General features: G+C 33.3%; 1 protein-coding gene across 2 annotated transcripts in view; it reads left to right on the forward strand.

The window, feature by feature from the left end:
- Positions 1-26852, forward strand: part of Ets65A (DNA-binding protein D-ETS-3) — a 54147-nt gene that overhangs the window by 23909 nt on the left and 3386 nt on the right. The window contains exons 1-6 of one of the 2 annotated variants that reach the window (XM_090103086.1): positions 3919-3991; positions 9056-9109; positions 14566-14637; positions 22196-22243; positions 25838-26027; positions 26227-26435. In XM_090103086.1, the coding sequence (XP_089959212.1) occupies positions 3919-3991; positions 9056-9109; positions 14566-14637; positions 22196-22243; positions 25838-26027; positions 26227-26435 (646 nt within the window). Of the gene's footprint in view, positions 1-3918; positions 3992-9055; positions 9110-14565; positions 14638-22195; positions 22244-25837; positions 26028-26226; positions 26436-26852 lie in introns of those variants that run through there. The other variant, XM_090103094.1, reaches the window with a different exon arrangement.

Genomic DNA, 26852 nt, shown 5'->3' on the forward strand with positions numbered 1-26852 from the left:
TTTTCTAATTTCTGAAAATGGCGGGCTTAGTTTACGGTAAGTGAGGTAACATGAAAACAGATCGTTCGGCGCTTGGTCAGCTATAAGGTATAGATAGTTTGTATATGTATTATGTATTTTTCTCTTTCCCCTTTGAATTGATTGCAGCAGTTGACGATCGACTTTGCTAATAATCAAATTATGTGCGCGACGGGCCGTGAACACTGTAGGTAACTACGTTCCTGTAAATATCCGTATTTAAAAAAAAATTAGTTTCTCCAATAATTATCATCATATTAAATTAACTTACTTGTTACTTTTATTGACTGTTGTATATTAGGTATGTTAAAATATTAAATAAATTCTAAGTATGTACCTAAGGCAATGAACAAAAATTAGAGGTGTGTATATTTGTAGTAAACATAATTTGTCTAGTCTAGTAGGCTCTACAAAACAGATAAATCCACGTGAAAAAGTTGAGTGCATCGTCAGGTAACTTTGAATTAATAAAGAACTCAAATTTACAATTTTTCTTTTTACTAAACTGTACACTTGTAATATGCAATTGAGGTACATTAATTTATTTTGATTTCTCTTCTGAGATACATCATACAATACCCACAAGTAAACTTTAGACCACAATCCTGGGCAAGTACGTGTTGGTACTGTCGCAGTAGAGTCGAGTGGTAGATATCGCATGTAGTCCAACGTTTTAATTTTACAATATGTCAGTTTAATGACAATCTCATTTTATCATTTATCCTGTGATCCTACTGCATAATTCTGTGTATATGTGGTTTTGATGAAATTAATTTTAAATGAAAGTATGCAATCGATTAGCAGTGTGTTGTTATCGCAAGTTGGCATCTGCATTTTACAATCAGTTTTCATATACTAATTGCAGCTATATTTTACGTATTTTAACGGAAATTGTAAATAATAGAAAAAAAAGGGTTGCCAACTCTCAGCCTGTGATGCTCTCATCTATGATGCTGCATCATAAGGGTATCCAGGTGTGAACAAAAAGTTCTTGTGCCTATTAAATGGGGGTAGGGGTATATGGGTATTGTGCAAATGGATAATTTAAAGCTAATCACTTGGGCGCTGCTTTAATTTACTCGAGTTTTTAAAAATTCAGAAACCTACTATAATTACATTTAACGCAAATATTTCAAAATAGCGTACTGTGTATGTTCATTTATAAAATTAAACAACTCAAAAACCTCATTTGATAAAAATTGAGTAGGTAGGTATTATTTATCAATCACTAGCTGCTCCGCGCGGTTTCACCCCCGTAACTCCACTCCTGTTAGCCGTAGCGTGATGTTATATAGCCTATAACCTTCCTCGATAAATGGGCTATCCAACACCGAAAGAATTTTTCAAATCGGACCAGTAGTTACCGAGATTAGCGCGTTCAAACAAACAAACAAACTCTTCAACTTTATAATATTAGTATAGATTATAAAGCATAAAATAAAAGTAACATTAACAATCTTCTAAAAATAGATATTATTGCCAATCATTTTCACAAAATAAAAGATTTAACACCGTCACGCAACTCGCAAGAATTCAGTGTTATAATGTAGAATTTGTTCACGCTTCGACCGCCGCCCGGGCAACAGTAATGTTGGAGCGAGGGGCGACATTAGAGCCCTATCTCGATATCAGTGACGCGACAACGTTACTCGTACTTTGCATAACTTGTGTATATATTCTGTATTGCACGTGCGATCTTTGTTGATAAACAAAACTTTTGCCACCCACTCCAGTTAATGGCTCGAATAATCGAAAACGATTGCATGATACACATATGTGTATCAAATGTAAAATTTGAACATGTAGAATATTCTACATGTTCAAATTTTACATTACGAGTTTATGCATATGTTACTGGAAATGTATGTAATCCGTCATTGTATACAATTCCTAGGAAATGTATATAATTCCTAAAATCGCACGGAAATGTGTGAAATAAATTATTTCATACACATTTCCTAGGAAATCTATACATTTCCTAAATAGCTATCGGAAATGTAAAACATTTAAGATATTGATATGTCGCAGGCAAATTGTAGATATATAATCTGGCCGTTTACAAACGGTCGGCATTTTGTAGTAACTATGCCGATAATTCGTAATCAGAAATTTTTGGTTTGGATAAGGTGGGTTAGGTTAGGTTCGTGTTGTTTAAAACTACACAGAAATAGGAGCCCTACGAAGTGGGGCTCCGTCGGCTCGCGACCGTCTTTTTGTAGAATTTTGGAAAAAGACGAATTTTCGGCATATTAAAAAAGCTAGCCGTAATGTAATACGGCGGATTGAATATACGCGGGGACAGCGGGACGAGGGGACTGATTACTTGCCAAATGAAAATTTGATTTCATAAGAATAAATATATGTTGATTTTGTGATACTTACGTTAAAAGTTAGATAGTTGATTTTTAAAATGTTAATTAGTAAGATAATAATATGAATATAATATTATTACAATTTTACGGTATGACTGTTACCCGATTGTATCAATAAGAGCTATAATAAAAAATAACAACGTGTTTTATTACAGAAAGCATTTACTTTACACATTTCCTAATACGATATTGGAATTGTATACAATTCCTAGGAAGATTATACATTCTTATATATATCCTAGGATATATATGCATGCATTAAATAGTTTATTAAACAATATTTTATACATTTCCTAAATGGTATCGGAATTGTACACATTTCCTAGGAATTGTATACAATTCCTTGATTTCATACATTTCCGGTAACACATACACAACACACATATCTTAACAAATATGTTAAGCAGGCAGAGGAAGTGAATAAGGATAAAAATACTAGGTTTTTTATAATTGCTCGGGCTCGACAAATTGAACACAAAGACAATGGAGGTCCATACAATCGAAATGAGAGGAAACATTCACAGGCACAATTAATAATAAATGAAAAAGAACACATGTACAAAAGACTGAACCGCTATTGTTCACCGTGAAACCTTAATAGGAAAAATATGATATCATGACAAATGAATAAATTTAGGGAAAAAATACAATACCTGAAAAACATATTTCTGCGTTTATGTTATTGTTAACAATCGTTTTAGGCGTTTCTATTAAAGTAAGTAATATTTACTTATGCGTAAATCAATAAAAAAAAAAACATTAGTATGCATTATAATCATATTGTACTACCTACTCTACACCGCTACGAAATTTCCATTCTAACTAATATTATTAATACGAATGTCACTTTGTCTGTCTCATCTTAACGCTTCAACAACTGAACCGAATTGGATGATATTTGCTACAGCGATAGCTTGGTTAACAGATAAAGGATAAGGTTTTTCTATGCCTACGCGGGTGAAACCACGGAACGCCAATATTCCATAAATACAAACTATTAACAAAAATTGAAATAGTATTCATACCCAACCGAAACACAAAACTTACACAACAATAATCGTATTTCAACTATTATGCCGACAACGCTACTGATGCTTTCAAAGTATCTTTCTCCGTAACGAGAGCCTATTAAATTGTAAAATTCGATTGTTCTGCAGCAAGTCTGGATAGTGTGAACAAAAAAGCAAACTGAAAACGGCACAAAGCATTCAATTTTCGCCAAACCATCGACGGATAAGCTCGCTAACAGGCTGTCGCGGCCCACAAAGCCTCCTGATTACCAGCGCCGTAGGAGTACCTCGTCATTAACTCCCACCCCTGTTTATTTTTCTCAGATAAAGATTAGCCGTAGAGTTTTGCTATTGGCGGCGTGAGTTGTGGAAAAGAGAGGGGGTCGGTCAGGGGCGGGTTTCGAAAAGCTCCCGCCCCTAAGTAGCGAATATCGTCGGATGCAGATGTTAGTCGAAAGTGTCGGCACTGCGATGCGTAACGTACGTATAATGCTCCCGTCAACTATCTAACGCGCGCCATGCTCGACATCAAAGGTTCCGCCGACTACCTCAGTCGGTCGGGAACATTTACCAACTTCTCGATGCTATTTGGTGAATATATTTCCTTACTTGTGATTGTTGTGTTGTGAAGTGTTATGTGCACTACCTTCTGAAATTGCATGATACATAATTGATATAGATATCGTATGTAGAGCAAAAACAAGCGATGTTATAAACAAGGGAGTTTATTTGTTTTTATTATTATTATTATTCTTTATGGTTACTTAAAAATGGATATCATGTGTAAATATCTATATAATAATCTTTTCCCGTGTTAAAAGATAGTCAAAATAACATTTAGGATTTTATATTTTGTTAAATTTATTTTTTTATAATTTCTATAATGCGGCCTCTTCTAATCATTTTTGACGTAGAAGTAAATAAAAACAACTTTTGGTGAATTTTTTATTACGGCACTAAAATAACCTTTGATTATTTATCAACTAGCATTAACTCAACATTTCACTTAATTGGAAAAAAAGACAGTATTTAACTGTAAATGTAAAATCATAATGTCAAAATTTTCATGATAGATTTACTCCGGAATTTTATAAGAAAAACTTTGTCAACTTTTGCATACCTAATGCCTCCTAATGCTTACCCAATGCTTTTTTACCTATTAAAAATTGACGTATATAGTCAGAAAATGGCAAACAGCTTCCTGGCTGTGGCTGTATGTTGACCATCGTAACCTTCTACGTCGTAGGCCGTAGCGTCACCGTAGGCCTAGTTATTTACACACTGTTAAGCGGATTATACTTGCAATTAGCAATAATTTTACTAGTTATTATTCTACGGTGTGTAATGTGTATAGTTATAAGCCAATTGTAAAGCACTGTGTTCAAACGTCATACCATAAATTAATTTTGGGTAGGGAATATTTTTAATCGGAATACAATAATATAATATCAAATTACCTTTTAGAATATAATATTAAATATAGCATGTCGTATTAGGTAAATATTGATATAATTTTTATAGAGGAATTAATTTATTGCATGTGCTTTTGATTAACCATAGATGAGAACATAGAATTATGCGATATGGTTTTTTATAAAAATATTACATTATTAAAAAATAAAACATTACTTACCTACTACCTAAAGATATTATTCTACCTATAGATATTATTAATAACCATCTATTTATAACGATTTCCTATAGGATTGCCTTCTGTATTCAATTTTATTTATATAGATAGATTCATAGACCAAATTAACTATTATTTAAATCTTCATAAAACAAATGTTATAAAAATATAACTTACTTATTACTGGTTCGAACCCTTAACGTATTAATAACATATTGAGCTTAATCGAAGTGCTCGATTGTTTTGTATAGCATCTCATACTTTGTTTGTAACTAACAGAAAAGTGCAAAAAGTGTTCCCAACGTGTTTTGCGAGGCGAAAGGCACTAAATAGCAGGGATTGTGAGCAGTCGTAAGACCAATTTAGTACTCGAGACACCCCAGTTCTAACTAACGATACAAGTGTCATCTTCCTTTAATTGCTTGCGTTTAAATGCCGCGGCATAGTGAAGATTTTTACACCTTTGTGTAAAGTGCAAGTCCTGCAGTCTTTTTATCGACTTTTTTGACGTTTGGCAAGATTCTGAATAAAAAAGTCTTTTGCATTTGTAGCAGTTTAAGTGCTTTATAATATGTAATGTAATAAGAAAGTCAGTGTTTAGAGTTTTTATACTGTTTTCATATCATTGCAAGTTGTATTATGATAGAGCCCGAGAAAATAAAATAATAAATAACAACAGAAACAATAACAACATGAACAATATTTTTAACATAGATTTATTAAGTTGAAATTTCAAGTGTGCTATGTATGTACTTACATAAATGTACATAAAGAAAATGTTTAAATTAGGTGTATTATTGGAAATATTTCATATTGTTATCAACAATACAAATGACTTTTCCATAGCAAAGAAGTTGAATAAAGGTTTATGATCAAGATTTACGTGACGATTAATGATATCTTTTATTAAGATTATTATTACTATTTCCTCTAGCATTACAATAAATATTAGTAGGCATAATAAATGTTCATAGCTAGTGCAAGGTTTTGTTCAAAAAATACCAAAGCTTTTATGAGAGAAACAAAAATGTTTGCATTTAAAACATTTTTAAATAATGGATTTATTACCTAATCTATGATTTTTTATTCCTTGTATAGATTTATTATTGATGCCTTTATTGATGCTTCTTATGTGACTTTTTGTGACGAATTATTGTGACTTATTTTAATTTATAGATACCTAAATAAAATAATAATAACTAACATACATAATACCCTGCTTATACCCTGCATATAATGTTATTTTGATTAATAATAATTAATTGCAGCCTATAATCTATCTATGTACAACATTTCATACAGATCTAATTAGCTGTTTTTTATGTGAAATACAAAAAACATACATACATTCAGATACTTAGATATTAGAATTTATTAGGATTATAATTTAAGAAGGATGCAATCACCGACGGACGGACAATGTGGAAAGCTAAAGATGTTCTTCTAAATGAAAATAAATTTCATAAGTGCTTTTGAACATTATATTTGCTCATGAAGATGAGCATATGATATTTCTAGAAACACCATCATTGACCATCAACATCATCACTCAAAGGCCGGCATCACATTCGCGGTGGCCCTAGCATCGCGAATGCTTATGGGCGGCGGGCATCACTTTCCATCAGGTGATCCGCCAGCTCGTGTGCCTATTTAAGCGATAAAAAAAAAGTTATAAAGAGCAAACACCACATTCAAGAATTTAGGACTGGGTTACGCGGTCGGTGTCGCTTAGTAAAAAAATAATATTTAATACAAGCAATATTATTGTGCGGAAAATTTGTCTCTGCTAGTTAAAATCCAAACAATTTAAGTGTTTTTTGAATTTATAATTAATCTGATTGTTCATTGTGTGTGACTACTTCACTGCGTTGGGTAAAAAAAGTACCTCTATTATTTGAATAGGCCTATGACACGAAACCAACGTTTATTTCAATTTACCGTCCGGATTAAAAAAAGAATTTTCAATTTTTCAATGATTGGTCACGAATCTGGATTACCTTATATGACTATTATATATATTATGTTATATGCAAATATATTATTTATTAAAAATATATTAATATAATGTGGTTGAAGTCCGTTAAGTTAATAAATAATGATGTGAATAAATGTAAACAAATAGGTATAAAGTAACATTTACCTCTGAAACTGGCTATTTTATTTAGTTTATATCACAGGAATGGTAACACTTAAGAAAAAAACATGAAAGCCACTTTGTAGAGTTTTATAAGATCAACAGTTTTTGGTTTGAATTCTGTTCGGGAAAAGTCCATAAACAATGATCATAAACTTTGACCCTGAATTACTTTTGAAGCATACATAGAATCGATGGGGATTTTAAAAACGTTTTTTATGTTAAACCCTGGACTCTACACCAATAATTAATTGGCTCTCCGGGATTTTTTGTTATTTAGCCATTAACTATTTTTATGACAAGTGATAGGTATAAGTATTGCAATTGATTGAAACATAAATTACTTGTACAAGCAATGAAAAAATAAACCTAATAAAGTAAACTTTTATTTCAAATCGCATATCGTTGCATAATATAATATCATTATTGAAGAGTGTGAAATATAGAGCCCTTCAAATATTGATTTGTATAATCAATTTGAAATTAGAAGAAAACTATTAGAACTGAGAAGTGCAAGGTATATTTAGTGCTATAATTGCTTAACATTTAACTATTTAATCTCAAAGAAATACTTATAAACTATCCTTACAAATAATTCTGTACGTTACTTAAAATTGCTTACCGCTATATTAATGCCATACATTTAAATACTATTCTATCTTCTATGCCATTTCCCTAAGCCTAAAAGTATCTTAAGTAGATTTTTAAAGTGAAACTTTTATTACATCGTCTCAAACTTTTTGGTCTGTGTAGCGCATGTCGCGTGACGGTCGAACCGTACGATAATTATCGTACAAATACGATAATTTTGTGCCTAAGTTTCACTTTTACCGTGGTTTCATAAAACCACACAACAATTTTTAATTATATAAGCTTTGTTACTACTGGTATTATATTATCTGTGGTTACTAGATTATAAATGATATTTTACGCAAATCAATTAACATTTAAAAACGATTAATATTGACTTAGAACAAAGCACGATAAACACAGACTAGGGGTTGACCTGTGACCACAGTGCCGTCACGGAGCAGGAACACCCCTGAACTTTGGGGTGGAACAATATTACTTACGCATATATTTGTAGCATATTAAGGTTCATTATTTTTTCATTTGAGTAACAATTGTTTTGCCGAGGTACAAAGATAATTGTCATATTGGCTTTGCTTATTACATTTGATTGCTGTTTGATTTTGCCTTGAAATTGTATCTCATTATATAATATAAAATTATACCACAATATTAAACATACCAGATTTTATTAGGACAACTGAAAGAAATCAATTACTATTAGTTGTACTTGTGTCTTGTACACCAGATATATAATTAACTAGCGGTCCGCCCCGGCTTCGCCCATGGTACCTACATATTGTTTAAACTATCCTATCTCTCAAGTTGGATCGAACTGCACATGGTGTGCGAATTTTATTATAATCGGTTAAGTGGTTTAGGAGTCCATTGAGGACAAACATTGTGACACGAGATTTATATATATTATAAGATGTATTGAATGTTTTGAAGGAAAAGCAAATCTTTTTCAGTTGTTTTTGTGTGCTTAATACATTTTAACATAACGTTCTCACAAATTAGAATAAAATTCGTTAAAACTATCACTTGTACGGAAAATTTGCACTCTACAAGTTAAAATCCAAAAAAATGGAAGTGTACTTTGAATTTATAAATCAGATAGGTCAAAACAAACATTCATTGTTTGCGTCTTTTTTTCACAGCGTTGGGTAAACAAAAGTCTACCTGTTTTATTCAAATAAACCTAACTGGTGGTTATTTACAATTCGGGTTAAAAATATATAGAGATCCAATTATTCAATGATTTGTTTATTATATAGTTAGGCTTTGATTTCTAGTATTTAAACTGTTTTCTTATTTTCAGATGCATCGTATAAAAGTTCGTGGTCAACACATGCAACAACACAGGGTTCACAAGGTAACTATGTGGAAATACATTTTATTATTAATAATAACAATCAGTTTTTCGGTATACGATGTAGAATTCTACCGTCTTATTACAAACACCTAAGTAGTCCTTTAAACCCAGACACTAAAGTTAAACCATTTATAAGTTTAGTGCATAGTTTTAACTTATTCTTTAACTATTGTCTATGGTTCAACGCAAACATGTTTTGTAATATACATATAATACTTTTATTAGACCACGGTTTTAATACGTTTTAAACCCGGTTTTTAGTTAGACCGTGTTTTGTAATCAGAGTGGTGAATGTAATGTAATGAATAGATATTCATACGATAGTAAGATGGTAGAAATAAAGTTAGTGCTAGCTTCTATTCATAAATATTAGAATGCAAAAATTAATACACAAATCACAATATAATAAAATTATGTTTATTTTTGTCAGGTATTGAGGTTTTTAAAAAGGAAATTACTAAACCAAAGAATCATTTTTTGTTCATAATTCGTTGTCTAATATAACTGATGAAATATAGCTGTTTATATTTATTGTGGCAATCTATTACCTACTCATCGTTTCTCTATGTAAAATCAGACTACAGATTCAATCTGAGATCTACACTGTAGATCATATCTTTCAGAGAATCCAAACGTCAATTATCAAATGACAATAAATTATCGATACGATACGTACCTTCCATGTTGTCTTTCTTTTTCATTGCAATCATCTTTCATCATCATTGCACAAAACGATTATTCTAACTAACTAACTATTTGATACAAGGCCGTTATTAGTTGACTAAGGGTAAAAATATTTATTTTATCTCTTGTAATATTAAAACTATTTTTAAAATCAGTAGAGTAGTTTTTACGTTCAATACTAAATAGTAATTACAAATAGACAAATATTTCCCGTTTATGACAGGTATTAGTATGTATTAATAAATTAATGGATTAGTATAAAAACCTAAATCGGTACCTATCTTGGATTATAAAAAAAGGAATGCGCTTAAGGTCAAACGAATAACCATAATGTATAATTATATCAAACGCGAAACGATACTTTTCATTGTATTTTAAGTGAACGTGAAATAAAACCTTGTGAGCACTGTACAAATTATTCGATCATGAAGCTCGTTACTGCCTCTCGGTATTTAGTTGGGCTGAAACAATTCATAGTTACGTGTTAAGAAACATTTCAATTAAACACTATTACATTCAAGAATGCAAGTTGCATGTATAAAATTTCGTTGAACATTTTTAACGTTAAAATAGAAACTACCCCAAAACATAGCACGCAATGGCGGAGCGAGCGCGCGGCGGCCACGCGCCGAATAAAGTGAACAATATGACTTTAATTCTTTGATTGACATTTACAATATTTCGGTAAGTGATGCAATATTATCTGGGGTGGGGGAAGTTATCGCTACGCTTCAATGCCGTTTTTCATTGTTTCCTCGCTTGACTTCTCGTATAATGTTACACTTAAATCAGTTTTAGTTAATCAGGATTCAATTTTGTGTGAATTATGTTGTGAATGTGGGACGTAGGTATTTAGTTTAAACATTGTTTTTCTATTTCTCATACTTTGTTAGACATGTAATGTTACCATCTCGAGGTCTACAATTATAAGCCTATAGATTGTTCATGAACTAAGGTTTACCTCTGTAATTAAGTATTTCCAGAAATTCTAAGACATTGACTATACTTTTTCATTGCTATATAATCTTTGCACCATTAAACCTTTGTTACTTATTAATGATTAATGATAGCGTACGATGACAGAACGAGTCAAACATACAAAATCGCGTCGCGTCGAGCCGTGACGACTTAATGCCCCTATACAATAGCTACAAACGATTTTGTCTCGCCCTAGGGAGCGATTATACTTACGGTTATTATGGCATCACTCGATATTACATTGCCGAAATGTATCGCATACCCTCAAATATACAAAGCGAGAGAGCAAAATCAATAATTTTTATTTTTTACTTTCAAAAACCTTCATGTAGTGATCGTATTTTACAGGTAGTGATAGGATTTTAGTTTTTACCAATGATTTTGCACGTTTAATTATTTTTATAGAGTAGCTTTCTTTTCGCGATTTTTCGCGCTTTGTCTAAAACTTGACAAAGTATGCACAATAACCGTTCTCTATAAACCCTTGATCTTAAAAAAAACCGCATTAAAACCGTTGCGTAGTTTTAAAGATCCAAGCTCACATAGGTACTGACAAACAAACAGCGGGAAGCGAATTTATTTTATAACAATTTTAAATTATCTCAACACAACCCATACATCCTATTAAATAGTTTGGAAAATTGAAGTTGAAAGCAAAGTACTATGTGATCCATCAAAGAATGAAGATATAATGAAATAAAATGAAAGAAATGAAAGAGAAATGAAAGAACGGCAATGCCCTTTTATGTTTCAATAATTATTCTGCCTTCTGAGATACAGGTAATTACCTAGTTCAGAAGGCAGAGCAATATTGTAATGTTATATCTGAAGTTGCTAATAAATTTTATTTTATTTATTATTTATTTAATAACGTGTCAAATGTTATTAGGAAAAGAAATATTTTTCTTAGAAATGCAAAAAGCATTTCAAAAACTGTATAATTAACAATGTTTAATTACATTATTTCTTAACTTTATTGAAATTCGTTTGAGTTAACATCTATGACGTCACAAGATGGCACTTAATCGATCATATCCTTTGTTAGATCACTTTATGCATATTGAAAACGTCATTTGAGTCTAATCAATCAATACTTATAATTGCTAGATATATTTTTTCTATAAACTATTACTTTTAGTTGCGTAATAAGCCCCCAAATCGACCTATACACTATGATCCCCCGTCGCTCGTTCAAAACGAATTATAAATACGCAGGCGACATTATTTAAACTAAACGTTATTCATTATGTGAGATTTGTTAGGTGACGCCCCTAATGACTAAATTCCCTAATGGCTAAATAGTTATTAATAACTTTATTTTGCATATTTAGGTTCGTTGGAATATAGTCTTTGAATAATAGTTTATTCTGACCGTGTAAGTTTTAGCCTTATTTTTAATTTAGTAGAGTTCGTACAGAAATTTTCAGATGAACAATAGAGTTGAGACTTTACATATATACGATACCTACTCTGTTAATAAATGAATAAAAAAATGTTGGAAACTCGAGAATCGAGAAGGATAAAGGAAAAAGTAAAAAAAATACAACCGGGGTTTCGTTGAAAGGAGACGAAGCGAACGGCGGCTTGGAAAATTAACTGAAAGTAGTATTCGCCAGTGATTTTCTATGCTCCTCTCTCTCATCCGATTTAGGTAAGTGTGAAAAGGCTAGTATGCTGGGGAAAACGCTTCAGGCGCTTCAAGGGAAACAGTAAGCGCCCCTATTGTTTTGCGTGCCGTGAAGCGAAAACGAGCGCTGTACGTTTTCTAGGGTATATTAAGCGGAGGATTGTAATTTAAAATGAAAATCAGACCGTTATCTAGCCTAAGCTATACAGCTATTTTATATGATATAATATTCAAAACTTACTGGGATAATGCTTTACGTAGTCATCCTTTGTGGTAGCTATTTATTTTTGCCTTAGTGAGGATTATGGATATTCATACATTTTTATTAATGTACTTTTCAAATATCGTTAAATTATAAAGCTGTTTGGTAACTATCGATTTGATTTGGGAAAATTCTCAATAATATAGAGATAAGTATCTACTTAAGTATCAAAATTATGTGTAATTTACATGAACCATGAGTTGATGTAATATTTGCAAGCACTTCTCAAATAAGTATGTTTACTTATCTAAATAAAAAATGTAAAGATAAGGATTTGTTTCAGTTGGCTACATTTGCCAATATCGATTCGAATAATTGTAAAACAAACTACCATAGATAGTCACATAAACAATAATTTATGGAAATCCTACCAAATCTACGCAAAATAAAGACAATAATCCACTTCTCTTACATCGTTTCTAACCATCGGATAGAGGTACTTACATACCAGAATTATGTATAATAAGTGAGGCGAGACGAAATCTGAAAGGGCTTAACCATCGCATAGCAAGAGATCAAAGGGCTCGTGCGAAAACATTTGACAAAGGCGTCAGTTTGGTAAACAGCCTCGGGCGTTGAATTTGCTTTGGCCAATTTTTAATCTGATGCTGCAGATTTTTTTATTTCTTTGTCTGCTGTAAAATGTTTCGGCGAATAGAATTTAAATTTTTGAATTCACCTTTTACTTCTTTTGTTTTATTTTAATTTAAATTCTGAGTCTTGAGTTTGACGGAATGTGCTGAAAGCTTGCTGAAAGTGATCACAACATCTAATTTTGTACGTAACATAGGTCACCTACGTGATTCACTAAAGTTGCTAAGAAAATCATTTTTATTATATATTATTATTGGGATCTCGAGTTACATGTATGATCGATGCCTTGGGATAGTGTGCTGATACGTGAGCAAACAATGGATATCCTATGTCCATGCGTGTAGACATATTATATCAGACGCTGCTAACACACTAGATATGTCGAAATTCTTAATAGTTAATGCTTTGCTTAATGGTTATCAAGGGTAAACCATTGATATGATGTATCTTGAGAAAACAAGACACTTGTCTTCAAACAGTCAAAGTTTGTGTATTTTAAATCTCTTTGCTTTCAGAAAATTGAATAATAAATAGATTTTTGCGTAAAACAATAATTTTAAAAGATAGTTTTTCTAGTTCATATGAAACAAACAATTCATAACAATCATCTATCAGTCCCCCAAAAATTCAATGAGCATAGAACATAGAATCAAAAATACACCGAAATCAAAAGGAGTTTCCGCAATGTTGCTCTAACACTAACAGCGCGTGAAATCCTATTGAGAGCATCAAAGACTTCTCCTTGATCTGTAGAGCGTAGCCAATACTAAACTTAATGGTGTTGATTTTAGAGTGCAAAATTGTTCTAAGCTCGCCCTTTGTGCCTGAGGCAGTGTCATCGCCTACAGAATATTGGGCGGTATTATCTGCAGAGATTGCGCCTGAGGCGCGTTGATGAGCTGGTCGTGTTAATTATAAAACAATTTGCTGTGTGTGGCTCTGATGCGCCAATGTTATGCCACGAGCAATAACCGCATGTTATATCCGTGGCGGTTATGCAATTTATGGTTAGACTCTTGGTATAGTTCTTATCAATGACATAAAGGAATCAAATCCTTACATACTTCCATTCAAACTAAAATTAGTATTTGAGCGGATTTAAGACATAAATGACGTCTTGGTAAAATTTGCCCTACATACGCATTTTAGCATAGACAGCCCGAAGTTAGTATTGCTTATAATTAACTGGTGGATATTTCAGATAGGATAGACATTCTTGTAACCTCTGTGAAGTATTGTCGTGTAAATAATTGAATTTTTAATTTTCTTAAGGTAAAATTATGTTTTAGTTGATACATATATTTGTTGCAGGCTATGGGACGAATTCGTTATCAGCTATGTCGAAATCGACATTGGATGCACACTCACATCTGCGGCAACCGGGTAAGTACGAAACCAAAATAATATGAACCCACAAAACAAAAAAATAAGTCTTCGAACCCAAAAATCTAAATTTACTTCTTATATTTACACAAGCATGCCTCAGCTCCTTAAATCCTAAGTAACATAACGAACTATAAATTTTATTTCATCCATTTACATTTGCAAACGGGTCAAGCTTCATGTGTTTGTTGTCCACGGTCAGTTACCCAGGGCACATTTATTTGTTCCTCCACCCATTGTAACCAAACATATTCTTGAAGGGTGCCCTCGCAAAAATGGCTATTTGAAAAAAATACGCTCTTTCGCATAGGTTTCGAGAAATGTAAATATTTTTATCTTTATCTAATTTATTAAATTTATTTTTTATATTGTCTCAAATGAAAGAGAAAACATAACTTATTTATTTGGAATTCAGATACGTTTATTGTACTCAAACGAAAACATTTTCATTATAAGAAGAGCTGTCTAACAAGTAACGCATTAACTCAATTCCACTTTATTTCCTACGTGACTGCGTTTCCCAATGACGAGAGAAAACTTTTATGCCAAGCCACGAAGGATATCTATCACGTAGATTGTTATATTAGCTCAATTTTAGGTTCATACCAATAAACAGCTTTGTGCCTAATTTCTATGATAATTACGATAGTCATTAATTTCATACAAACTTGTGCATAGTATACACTGTCCAATCTGAATACACCTTTAAAAGTGGAAGTCAATATACCAGATTCTTGTAAATATTTCATATAATTTGCCTGGTTAGTTATTTAGTGGTATGATCTGGAGTGTAATTCACAACAGCGCGTTACTGCGGTATATGACTTCTTTTTATAATAAGCTCGCTGGTAAAGTGAAGCGGTTATAGTTCTATCAACAGTTCTGACAGTCTGTCAGATATCCATTTCATTAGACAGGACAACATAGGGTGTTTGCGCGTGTCTGCCGCGTGCCTCTCGACATTGCACGTCTCAGATTACAACTGTGACCAAAATGCGGGGATTTGTTTACACATATCCGATATGTACGACATTTCGCGATAGCTTTACGAGGATAAGATGGTTTGGACTCAGATTAAAATATCGCAGCATTGATATTGTGCAGACCAAACAGTAAAGGCAGCATCGGACGGACTATTTAATCAAGATATCGGACAGGATCATGTCCTAAATTGGCTTCCGATATACAACTTTCTTTTAAAGCTTAAAAGCTTTCTTCAAAGAAAGAAAAATAATTATAAATAGCGACATCAAATCAGATTTCTAAAAGCGTGTTGCAAAGTTATAAGGACAATTTGTTACACTGTATATTGCCTCAATGAGGAACTGTCGGTCTTTTAAATCTTTGGCTATTATGAAGCATTCAATCAATTAAAATGTCACGTCAGTTATGATCGCTGACACGAGTCTAATTGTGCCTCCATAAGACAATGTTATTGCCATCAGTTTGGTTGACGTTTGATCGGACCCACCCTTAACAAACCGCGTTACGCAAACACCCTTAGCAAACAACGGCTAAATAAAAAATCACACGTAATAGCCAGCGCGTAGAGTGAATATAGAGCAATATAGTTTTCTCGGTATATCTGGATTATATTTAATTTAAGAACCTTTTTTATATGGTATTTAAATGATTACAAAATTAATATCATCACCCTAATTTAAAATGTCTTCATAAATGAATGTATGAATTAGTATAAATTTTAAAGGTGAAGTTATCTATCTACAAAACTATTGTTTTTGTTTTTCGCCAATCACCAGTAAGATATATGAAACCAATTTAAGTATTAAGATGAGATTCCTTTGTATGAATTTTTTTTTAGAATCCATTATAGTAAAACAAAAAAAAAATATTTAAAATCGTAGGTTAGAATCGTTTTCCAAATCAATCATTAAAATTATATTGCTCTTGATTAGTCCATAGATGGAAAATAATTAGCCACACAATAATCATATGTCTTAACAAATAGAAATGTCAAAATATATCTGCGGGGCTCGCCTTATTGAATCTCGGATTGGGGTCTCGTATTGCAATCAAACGGCTAATGCTAGTGGGGCCACATTTTATTTCCCCTACTCCCATGTACCCGGTAATGCACTGAAATCGATTAATTATCCTTTTATTATTATTTTATTGCCGTTCTGAGCGCATTTCTATTGTTTATCTGTCTCCGTATTTCAAGTTTAAGACGATAATTCGTTGGATCGTGAAATGTTATTATTAGTAAATTTCGGATGGCAAAACAATGCAATTTTTTGTAAGAATTTTTGTTTATAAATTAGTCAGCATATTTTAGAGCTTATTTTTTAATAATTAGAAAGGAAATTTTATTTTATTATCTATCAATATATTGGCGCTGTGTTATCTATGCTCTATGAAAAATATTAATATTCTATGAACGACACAATTTGCTATAATTTTTTCTTTTTATTTGGAATACTAAAATGACCAACACTTTTAATCGTCTATAGCGTCATAATTGGAATACAAATTTCTTCTTTGACGATGGGGCCGCACGACCGGAGGGTCGTGATTTGGCCTTTTGTGTGTAACGCATTAACTCCTTCGAGCCTCTACTAACCCTCAACACCGTACATTTGATGAACAAAACAAATTCATATCACCGTGTAGTAAGATTTACGTTCCGTTGCTTTCACGCTTGATCGACGATTTTGGATTTAGCGCTATCGTAATAAGGACTGTTTCGAGTTTGTTAAAAAATACACATTTACCTCGACGTGGCAGCTATCGAATAAAACTGAACCGAGCGGATACTAAAATAGAGGCTCTTTTGGGAGGTACCTTTTATTTTCAGTTGCTCAAAGATTAGTGTTGATAATGGGTGCGTAATTACAGTAGAAAGGCGGACATTACGAGGTTCATTTGGCGAGCAGAGATCGAAGGGGTTCGGAGTGCGTCCAGAATTAGCTTCGCAATGATTTCGTTAATACAAACACCATACGTGACTCAGGAGGCCTCTTAGAGCCACTCTCCTTGATACCAGCAATTAAAGATAGACTTCTTTTCTGATATACGGGACTCAATCATTACGATGTATGAGAAATTAAAAATATCTGAATAGTTTACTAGAAATACCCATGTTATTGCAAATGTTATTTTTATTTTAATGAGTCGTAACACTCATGGAAAATAATGTGTAGTAGTAAAGGGAACACGTCGATTATGGAAAAAATCATAGCTTATGCTTATGTATAGCGTCATGCTGTTTCATTTAGCGTTTAGAGGGTTAAATTTTTATTACCCACTGCCACATCATGGAATAATATGTTGTTTTTTATTAACTGTTTAAATAAAAAAAACTGAAATGACAATTAATCATAATTAGGTACGTTCAGGCAAGCATACGTTATAATAATTAATATCTTAATATTTCGACAATTAGGTGTAATCTAACTTTTAAGACAACATAGGGTGTATTAAAGCCTGATGCTACACTACCAGACAATAATAGATATTGAATATTTTTAACACATTTGTAAAATTCCCCATGGCCATCGAGAAAATGTCCTATTCAGCCAATATAGTAGCACCATAAATTTCATATGAGGGTGTCGTGTTTGCTCTAAGAATGTATTGTTGACCGAGCGGGGAGGCGACGGAGCGCTTTCTTGGCACCACAAGGGGTCTCAATGGTATACTGAAAATATACTGCAACGACAACTGTCTTCAACAAATAGTATAGATGCAGACACGCTTTTGTTGTGTCAATTCTCGATTCTTTAACAATTCAAGCAGCAGACGTGTACCGTCTTGTCGATTTAAGCGGTTACCGTTGACCATTTTTAATATTGTATTTTGCAAGAGTAATATGAAGACCGTTATTATTCAATCAAAATACATACCTAAAAAAGAAATACCTATAAATATGATTCAGCAAATACCTAGTTACGGCCAGACTTGAAAATTCCTTAAAATTTATTTAATTATGATGTTTAATTTTTTTAAAGGCTTAGTAAAAAAAGTTTTAAACTCTTTGTTAGCAGACAATATTAAAAATGTATATTGATAATTATGTATTGAATATACTAAACTTGCCTAGTTGGTTTACGAAAGCATCTTTCTAGAGCTAGTTCATTTTATTCCATTGAAAACAGTTTAACCTGTAAATTCTTATAACAACCGAACGAAGATCAAATTATACCACCCTTAAATGGGAAAAACAATCACATAAACGAATAAATCGGTAGCAGAACTGAGCTCGTCCCATCAATTTTGATTCGAAATGGAAAATGTAATCACTTTTGACGATGCTATTTGTACGTATGTACGCAATGAGTTGATGCTATATCGCTACTAAATTTTCGTGTTTTAAAAGCTACGCAGAAAGGTTTTGTCTCTTTACTAGTTGTTCCGCAAATGTAAAACAATAGTACATTTAAAAACTACAAGAAATCTTGAAACATAATACCTAATACAAGTGTAGTTTTTAAAAAGTAAAATTAATAAAGTTCTTTATAGAATCATAACCAATCATAACCTTATATTTATGTGTAGTAAATTAGAAAGATGTGTTGCAAGAGCCGATATCTATTCAGCATATTGTAGTTGTATTCAACATCTTTTGCTACTTACGATTTATTTTGAAAGGAACGAAATATAAAGTGATGCAAATGGATTAGAATACGTTTCCGCGCCATTACATCTGTATCAGACGTCAAGAGGGCCAATCATTTCAAATTGCGGCCTCGTGCCTTTTGTCCGCTTATAAATATAATAACTGCATCCGGATAGTCAATGTCAGGGGCAATCAGAGGGAATTCTTACCTTTGTCATCTTATGATGATTGACGTTAAAATCCTTAAATACAGCCTTGTCCCATCCGACTGGCACGAAACAAGTAAATTAACGTATTGTTCCATAGATGTTAGTTTCATTACGTTCAGATTTGAATAGTAATATAAAATAGACATTTGAAACTTGTTTACGGTTATTTTTATTGTTAAAATTTAGGTGACGATACTTACCACGAACAATGACACTGTTCAAACATTGATGTATATTGAATATTTGTAATAGTTTTCTAATAAAGTACAGGTTGAATTAGCCCGTCCATCGATCCCTAGCGGGTCATTTATCATAATCATCTGGATTAGATCGCGCCGCGCCCTACAGGGAACTCTATGAGCCCCCGTTTAACTGCTATTCAACTTTTTCTGAATCAACCCTTGCTTAGTCATGCACGTTTCACTTCTTAACTTATAATTTTTAAACAATTTATTATTGGCACTACATTAAACACTGAATAATAACTAGAAATCGGAAAGAGGTACATAATTAGTATGGCATTTATTGAGGGCTAAAAACTGCAATGTTTTAACAGTTATAATTATAGGATTTATTTATAAGTTGACACAATTACCTACTTTAGTTTTTGTTCAGATTTTTTTGTCATCATGTGAGGCAGAATTGACGGGGCATACACTTTTTGCGTTTCTATGTTAAACTTAAAATATAATAAAGATTGTGTCAAGATATGTTTAGTCAAAAAGCCTTCGAGATATTTTGCATAAAAAACAACAGAAAGGAAAAAATATTACTTGGTTTAGAGTTGTAGAGTGGTAGAGACTCTACATTTTTGTACCGCCATTTATTGAATTACTGACTGCGCTGCTAATTCTACAGAAGTGAATTGCCTGTGTAAAAATAAGAAAATTTGAAATGCTAGAAATATTATTTTACTTCCTCACGACCTCACCCCGTCAACTAGATGATGCTGTTATAGACTACAAGCCCGCATAGGAAAAAAATATGGGTCAAATTGGGTCAAATGAACCACCAGGGGACATATCTAGAACGATAGAAGAGCATAAAATAATAAGATTCATCACTATGCCGTCACTTGTAAGCTGTCCAACTGAGTGCAGATGAGAATTGAAAAGTACAGGTAGACTCGGTGAATTTTGGTCATATATTTTTGTACGGCATTCTTAACCATCGATAGATCCATTAAAAATAATAAGAAACCGCTCAGTGCCGTACAAAAATGTTGGTCCAGCAAGTCGGATTTTTTATTTAATTTCCGAGAGTTACCGGGGGTAAATTTGGTCATTTGACCATGTACGGCATCATACTATTGCTATACTGCTTTTAATCCATTATTCCGCAACGCCGTACAAAAATCATGGGGACAAGGGGAAAAATCGAGAGTTGCAATCCCCTCTCTTTCCCCACTCCAGGGGGTCATTTGACACAACACGAAATAAATTTATTTTTAAAGTAGGTATTTTATGCATAGATAATATTTTTTCATGTGCCGTACATTTTCGTTGGTTCAAAGGGGAAAAATCTGAAAAAGAAAAAAATCCATATAACGAAATGTTTGCTTTATATTTTGATAATAAAATATAAATATACATTAATATTAAGAAGCTCGAGGTGGTTAATTATCACCTTGGAAAGTCGGAGTCAGGTGGAATGGACTCCGTTAAATTGATGAACTAATAAAAAAGCTATGAACGAAAAGATGTGAATTATATGCAGTCAGCCCATGAATACAGGTAAAGTCACAAGCAAATGCTACGTAACTCCCCATACAATTGATGGGAGAGACAAAATAGTTGCGGAGACAAACTTTGCTCGTGCGCGCTAGCTATGGTGAAAAGGACTATAGTAAGTGTTAAAAGTGACTTTAAATATCGTCAGTCGTCGTTAGTTAAATATATTATATTTATATGTATTATATTTCACGTTATTCACCGTCTATCCCCCGATTCTTAAGACTTTATAGCACATTTTGTATTAGTCATGGCACAAGAGTTAGTCACAGTACCCTGCTTTACAACCCACAAACAACATGAGTGTCATTAACAGTTACTATTTTATTATAATATTAACAAAGGCGACTGTACCCTTGGGGTCCCTTTTGTTTCAAATTGAATTTCAAACAATTGGACATTACTTCACCAAAATTGATCTTAAGTTTCGTAGTTTAGAGTTCATATTTAATTAAAATAAAAAAAACGTAAAAATTCGACCGTTATAACATTCGTATAATTTGTACCTAAGTATTTTTGTACAATACATCCAACGATATAAGAGGTCCTATAACGAGCAAGGATCTCATTATTTGAATGTTCAATTATACACTGCATACATCTTTCACAATGGATTCTGCTAAGGGATTCTGATTGAAGTGAAGTAAATTTTGACGAATTATCCAAATAAAACGTCAGTCTTTCTAAGAAATCGGTTCCTTAGACATTCTAAAAATGTAGTCTAGTTTCGCGACAAACGGTTAGTAAGAACCCCAAGCACTATCTATGCAAATTTAGAAGCCTACACGTACGGGGCGATCTCATTACGGCTGTTTAAAATGCAATCTATGCACTGTATCTGAGTTTTTTTGGTCCGTGTTGTTGGTCTGTTGTCAGGGAAACTACTATCTTTTAGTCTAGCCGTGCAGTAAGTGTTATAGAAAACAAACTGTATCACCAAATAGATATTATTTGGCTAAGCCCATCAGCATACCATCTCCGTGGAAAAATGACATGCATTTTTATACTAAACATATTTGTAAATTAACTTTTTTCTGTTTCAGATCCATATCAAATGTTCGGACCCACAAGCAGTCGCCTTGCTAATTCAGGTAAGATTATGAATATGAGTTCATATTAAAATCACTTACCACTATAATCTACTATCAATAGATAATGATCATTAAAACAAAGATGTCCAGATATCCTAAAACATGAGTAGATAATAAAGTTTTTAAAGTGTTTTTTATTTATATTTAACGTGAAATTTTGATATGTTTACAGAGAACATGTTCGAACGAATTAAAATTAGGCGGATTAAAATGTTGTACAGGTCCAATTTATAAAACACTTGAGAATTATACATATGTAATTCTTTCCGCCCATTCATACCTCAAATAATATCGGTTAATTAAAACTAAATTTAGTCCCTTCATAGGTGAAAGTGGTCAAGAAGCGGGTGACCTGTGAGAAAATAGGGGTCGGCAGTTAACACGCGAAATGGCGATAACAGCCCCCGTTCGGCTTACCATGTACATATTTGATTGGAGATACCGTACAAGTTTTTAGATAAACGATGTATTGAAATGATAGAAATAAATGCGCGGACTTCACTTTTAACTTGTATTTTAAAGATACGCATTAATTCGTCTGGTGCAAGTTTATTAACCCTACATATTCAAGACATGGTTAACTCTTGTTTAGTAGTATTTTAGAATAATATAATCTTTACACTCGATCATTTTACGCATTTACCAAAGACTGGTTTAAATTTAAAAATAACTAGGCAGTAGTCAATTTGCTCTAATATGTGAAATATTTGTAGATTGGTTAAACAGATAATAGTTAAAAGGTCAATGTATATCTTGATAAATTTGTGTATTGATTTGCACGTAACTAGCAATTAACTTTAACATTCAGTGATTTTTTCCCACAGGTAGGGTTGTCAATTACGAACAATTATTTATACGTACTCGTGCACGCAAGCGGCTACTAGATAGTGTAGATAACATTAATTTTATTCTTTTGGGAACGTGCTGCATACATATATTATGGATATTATCTGCACTTTACCCCTCGGCAAGTTAAAATGTTAATAGACTAATAAAATGGTGTTGAACTAAATCGCAGCACGCACTGTTACATTTTTGTTCATAGTTTATTTGACCAGGTATTTACGGTAGATGTAGGTAACTGAAACACTTTAGACGTCAGACGTCCAGACATCAGTGATGAATCTTCCGTAAACACGGTATTGTATTTCGTACGATGGAACTACGAGCCATAATACAAAATCAAAGAAATGTGGTCTAGAATTAGATAATCTTTTTTTTCACTGAATATAATAATAATATGAACAAAGTTTTTACTAGGTGGAAACTCGACCTTTAATAAAATCATAAAGAATAATAGGGAATCTCTTGCATTGATGTCACAGATTTGGAAACCATCATTCAAATCTGTACTTAAATGTTGATTCTTACATATATTTGGAATAAAAATAAAATTACGACCTTACATTATATACGCAAGTACATAATGACTGTGCCGTGCTACGCAGCGGTGTCAGGCGCGTCGAACGGCAATTTACGTGAGACAATCAAAGCCACGTGGCAGCCCTGACTGTAATTACGCTGCGCATTTCACGCGGGCGCAGGCCAACTTACCTGTGATCGTGATTTGAACAACGAAGTGGTAGAATGATTCAATGTAGCCCGTGTAGTGTTATTGTGGAATTGCTCCCGGATTTTTATAACAGGCGAATAGAATAGCTAATAGCTAATAAGATTAGGATACAAAGGAGAGAAGAACCTATGTTCATTTTCAAATTCTCAATTGATATATTTTGTTACAAATAGTGGGAAAAAAAACTTATACAAGTATAGGCTCTACACTAATTACGTTGGATTCGCCTTGCCGGGGCGACATCTAGCAAGGCGAAAGACGCGGGTTCGGAGCCCGCCTCGTGATTGATTTTTTTCTATATTTCTTATTTATAAAGCATTGACTACTCACTACCTAAGTATTCTTTAAAATTCATAATAGTTACTTGTAGGAAAGAGAGACAATGGAAATTATTCCTCATTATAGTTCACTATAGCCATCATATTAAAATTACATGTCTATCTCACTTGCCACTTTAAAATATTGTCCAACACATGGCAATATGTTTTGCTGAATAAAATAGTGATTTACAAGCAGCGAGGCTCAGAAGCGAAGGAACCCCCATAGAAGCATGTTGGGATATTGGGCGGCCATGTAACGTGTACGCACGACTTGAGCGAAACGCGATCGTCTAGAAGTAGCGTCAGAAAAAAAATGGACGTTCACCAGTAGAGAAAACTCGTACTTGTTTTTCTGTATACGAATGAGTGAAAAATGTAACATATTTTTTACAGTTTTTATTAGATATATTATATCAATACTTTTAAGGTTTATGGATATAAAAATGTTAAATTAAATGCTCAATTGTTTATTTTCACTGCAATTTTTAATTTGGTTGACTTATTGAAGTATTAAAACCAATTGACTAACCATGAGGGGGTATAAAATCTAAATGAAGTGAATATAGACTATGGAAAAGAGTTTGTTTTACACATTATTCTCCCATTTTCTAACCGACAACTTTTATTTGAAGATTTTGAGTTATAAGATATTAAACAAGATATTGATTGCAATGCAAAATCAGAAGATTATATTGTTTTGCAACAGACAATAAAACAATTTCCCTTGAAAAAAAGGCTAATTGTACATGGGGACAGTACTCCACTAAAACGGCGAGTTCACACGAGCGTGGCATCTCGGTGATTTATACCATGATCGATTATGTTGAAGTCACAACGTTTTCGCTCGCATCTCGCTTCGCTTGACTCATTGTCTGTTATGGCCCATCGATTTTATTACTCGCAATTAATGATGGCTTGGGGTTTGATGAGAAATACTGCATGTTGCTAAATCACTGTCAATGGTATATACATATTGTAGGTATGGACGGAAATTGCATAATTATTGTTAGAAAAAATCCAAAAGCTAGGAACAATTTAATCTGCGTGGTTCTTGTTCAGATGGTCTGATCAGGTAGGTAATGTAATGTAGACTGATCACTGAACGTCTTCTAAAGAAAATCTGTGAAATTTCAATAGACGTAGGTACACAAAGTTATAATTCATGGAAATATGGTTTTACATAATATTTCGTTTAGATTCTAGGACACAGCACAAACGGATAAAAAAACCTTAGTAGTTAACACACTTAGCAATCGCTTATGTTATTTGCCAAGAGGTTGAGTAAATCGAAAAGCCACCCAAATAATATTAATAGTGCCGTGTCAGCGTGTAGTCGCGTTATCCCTAATCGATTCAAGGAACTATTACGTATTGTGAGCAATGCCTCAGGCGCGGCGTAACTACCGCTTTATGACTGCGTAATGATAGGGTTGCTGATGGTGAAATCTTTCAATATTATTTAAGCCATTAGGCATTAGCTATATTGTCTGTGGTGCGAAAGTTTTCTCTTTCATCAACAAATGACTCTTATTTTATGATTGTCGTTTTTTTTTTTCATTTTATATGATCGTTAGAAACCTAAATTCCTATAATGTATAGGTATTTATATCGAAAGACGTAAAAATTGTAGATTAGATTTTACTAAGAGGTTCACTGGGCTATACTTTTATGTGTGGGATCTAGCAAAATCTATCGTTACAGGCTCAGGTCAGATCCAGTTATGGCAGTTTCTTCTGGAGCTACTGAGTGATTCGAGCAATGCAGGCTGCATCACCTGGGAGGGGACAAACGGTGAATTCAAACTGACGGACCCCGACGAGGTGGCCCGGCGGTGGGGGGAGCGCAAGTCCAAACCGAACATGAACTACGACAAGCTGAGCCGGGCTCTGAGGTAACGTCACATATGCGGTAACGGTGATGCAATTGCGATGTCCATGGGTACCCATAATACTGTATGTGCGGTGCGATTTTATAGTCCCTATGTCGACAAAATGTTTTCCGTATGACTATATTTCTTGATTATTTGTATTTATGGCCACAGTGCTATCACAATTATAGGCAGGAGAACTAATCGAGCCAACTCTGTACAGATATTACTACGACAAGAACATAATGACGAAGGTACACGGCAAGCGTTACGCGTACAAGTTTGACTTCCAAGGGCTGGCGGCTGCGACCCAGCCCGCCGCTACCGACCAGGCGTACAAGTACCAGAGCGATTTGTTCATGAGCTCGTACCACCACTCCGCCAAGCTGTCGTCCTTCATGGCGCCTCACGCGGCCATGCCCACGTCCACAGGTAATGTTGTTATAATGTACGGTGAGCTTGCGAATTAATACCTTGTGTGCACTTCATGATTTTCTAAGGAATTCTGAGGACAATAAGGACGATGAGGTCATAGTCAAGAGGTAGGAAAGAAACTTAACTAACTTTCATATTTTGTGAACCAAGTACTTTAGTAGAGTTTATCAAAACTTTTTTAACTAAGTATAAAAAAATAAGCAGACTTTAAAGTTTTTAAATTTCAAATATTTTCAAGCCAAAAGCGGGATTTACAAGACAGTGTAAAGTTATTTTAAGCTAACAGATTAAAAAAGTTGTGAACAGGCCAGTTTAATATCATGCACCCTTCAAACGCAGTCGGGTGTAATCTGCATTCGGTGCTAATACCCGTACACTCGCTAGCACAAATATTAGCACGCTCCTCGAAACGGC

The sequence above is a fragment of the Colias eurytheme genome, chromosome 1, assembly GCF_061535395.1.
Source record: "Colias eurytheme isolate Ceu_HAF_F1 chromosome 1, ilColEury1 Martin Lab GWU primary, whole genome shotgun sequence".
NCBI lineage: Eukaryota > Metazoa > Arthropoda > Insecta > Lepidoptera > Pieridae > Colias > Colias eurytheme.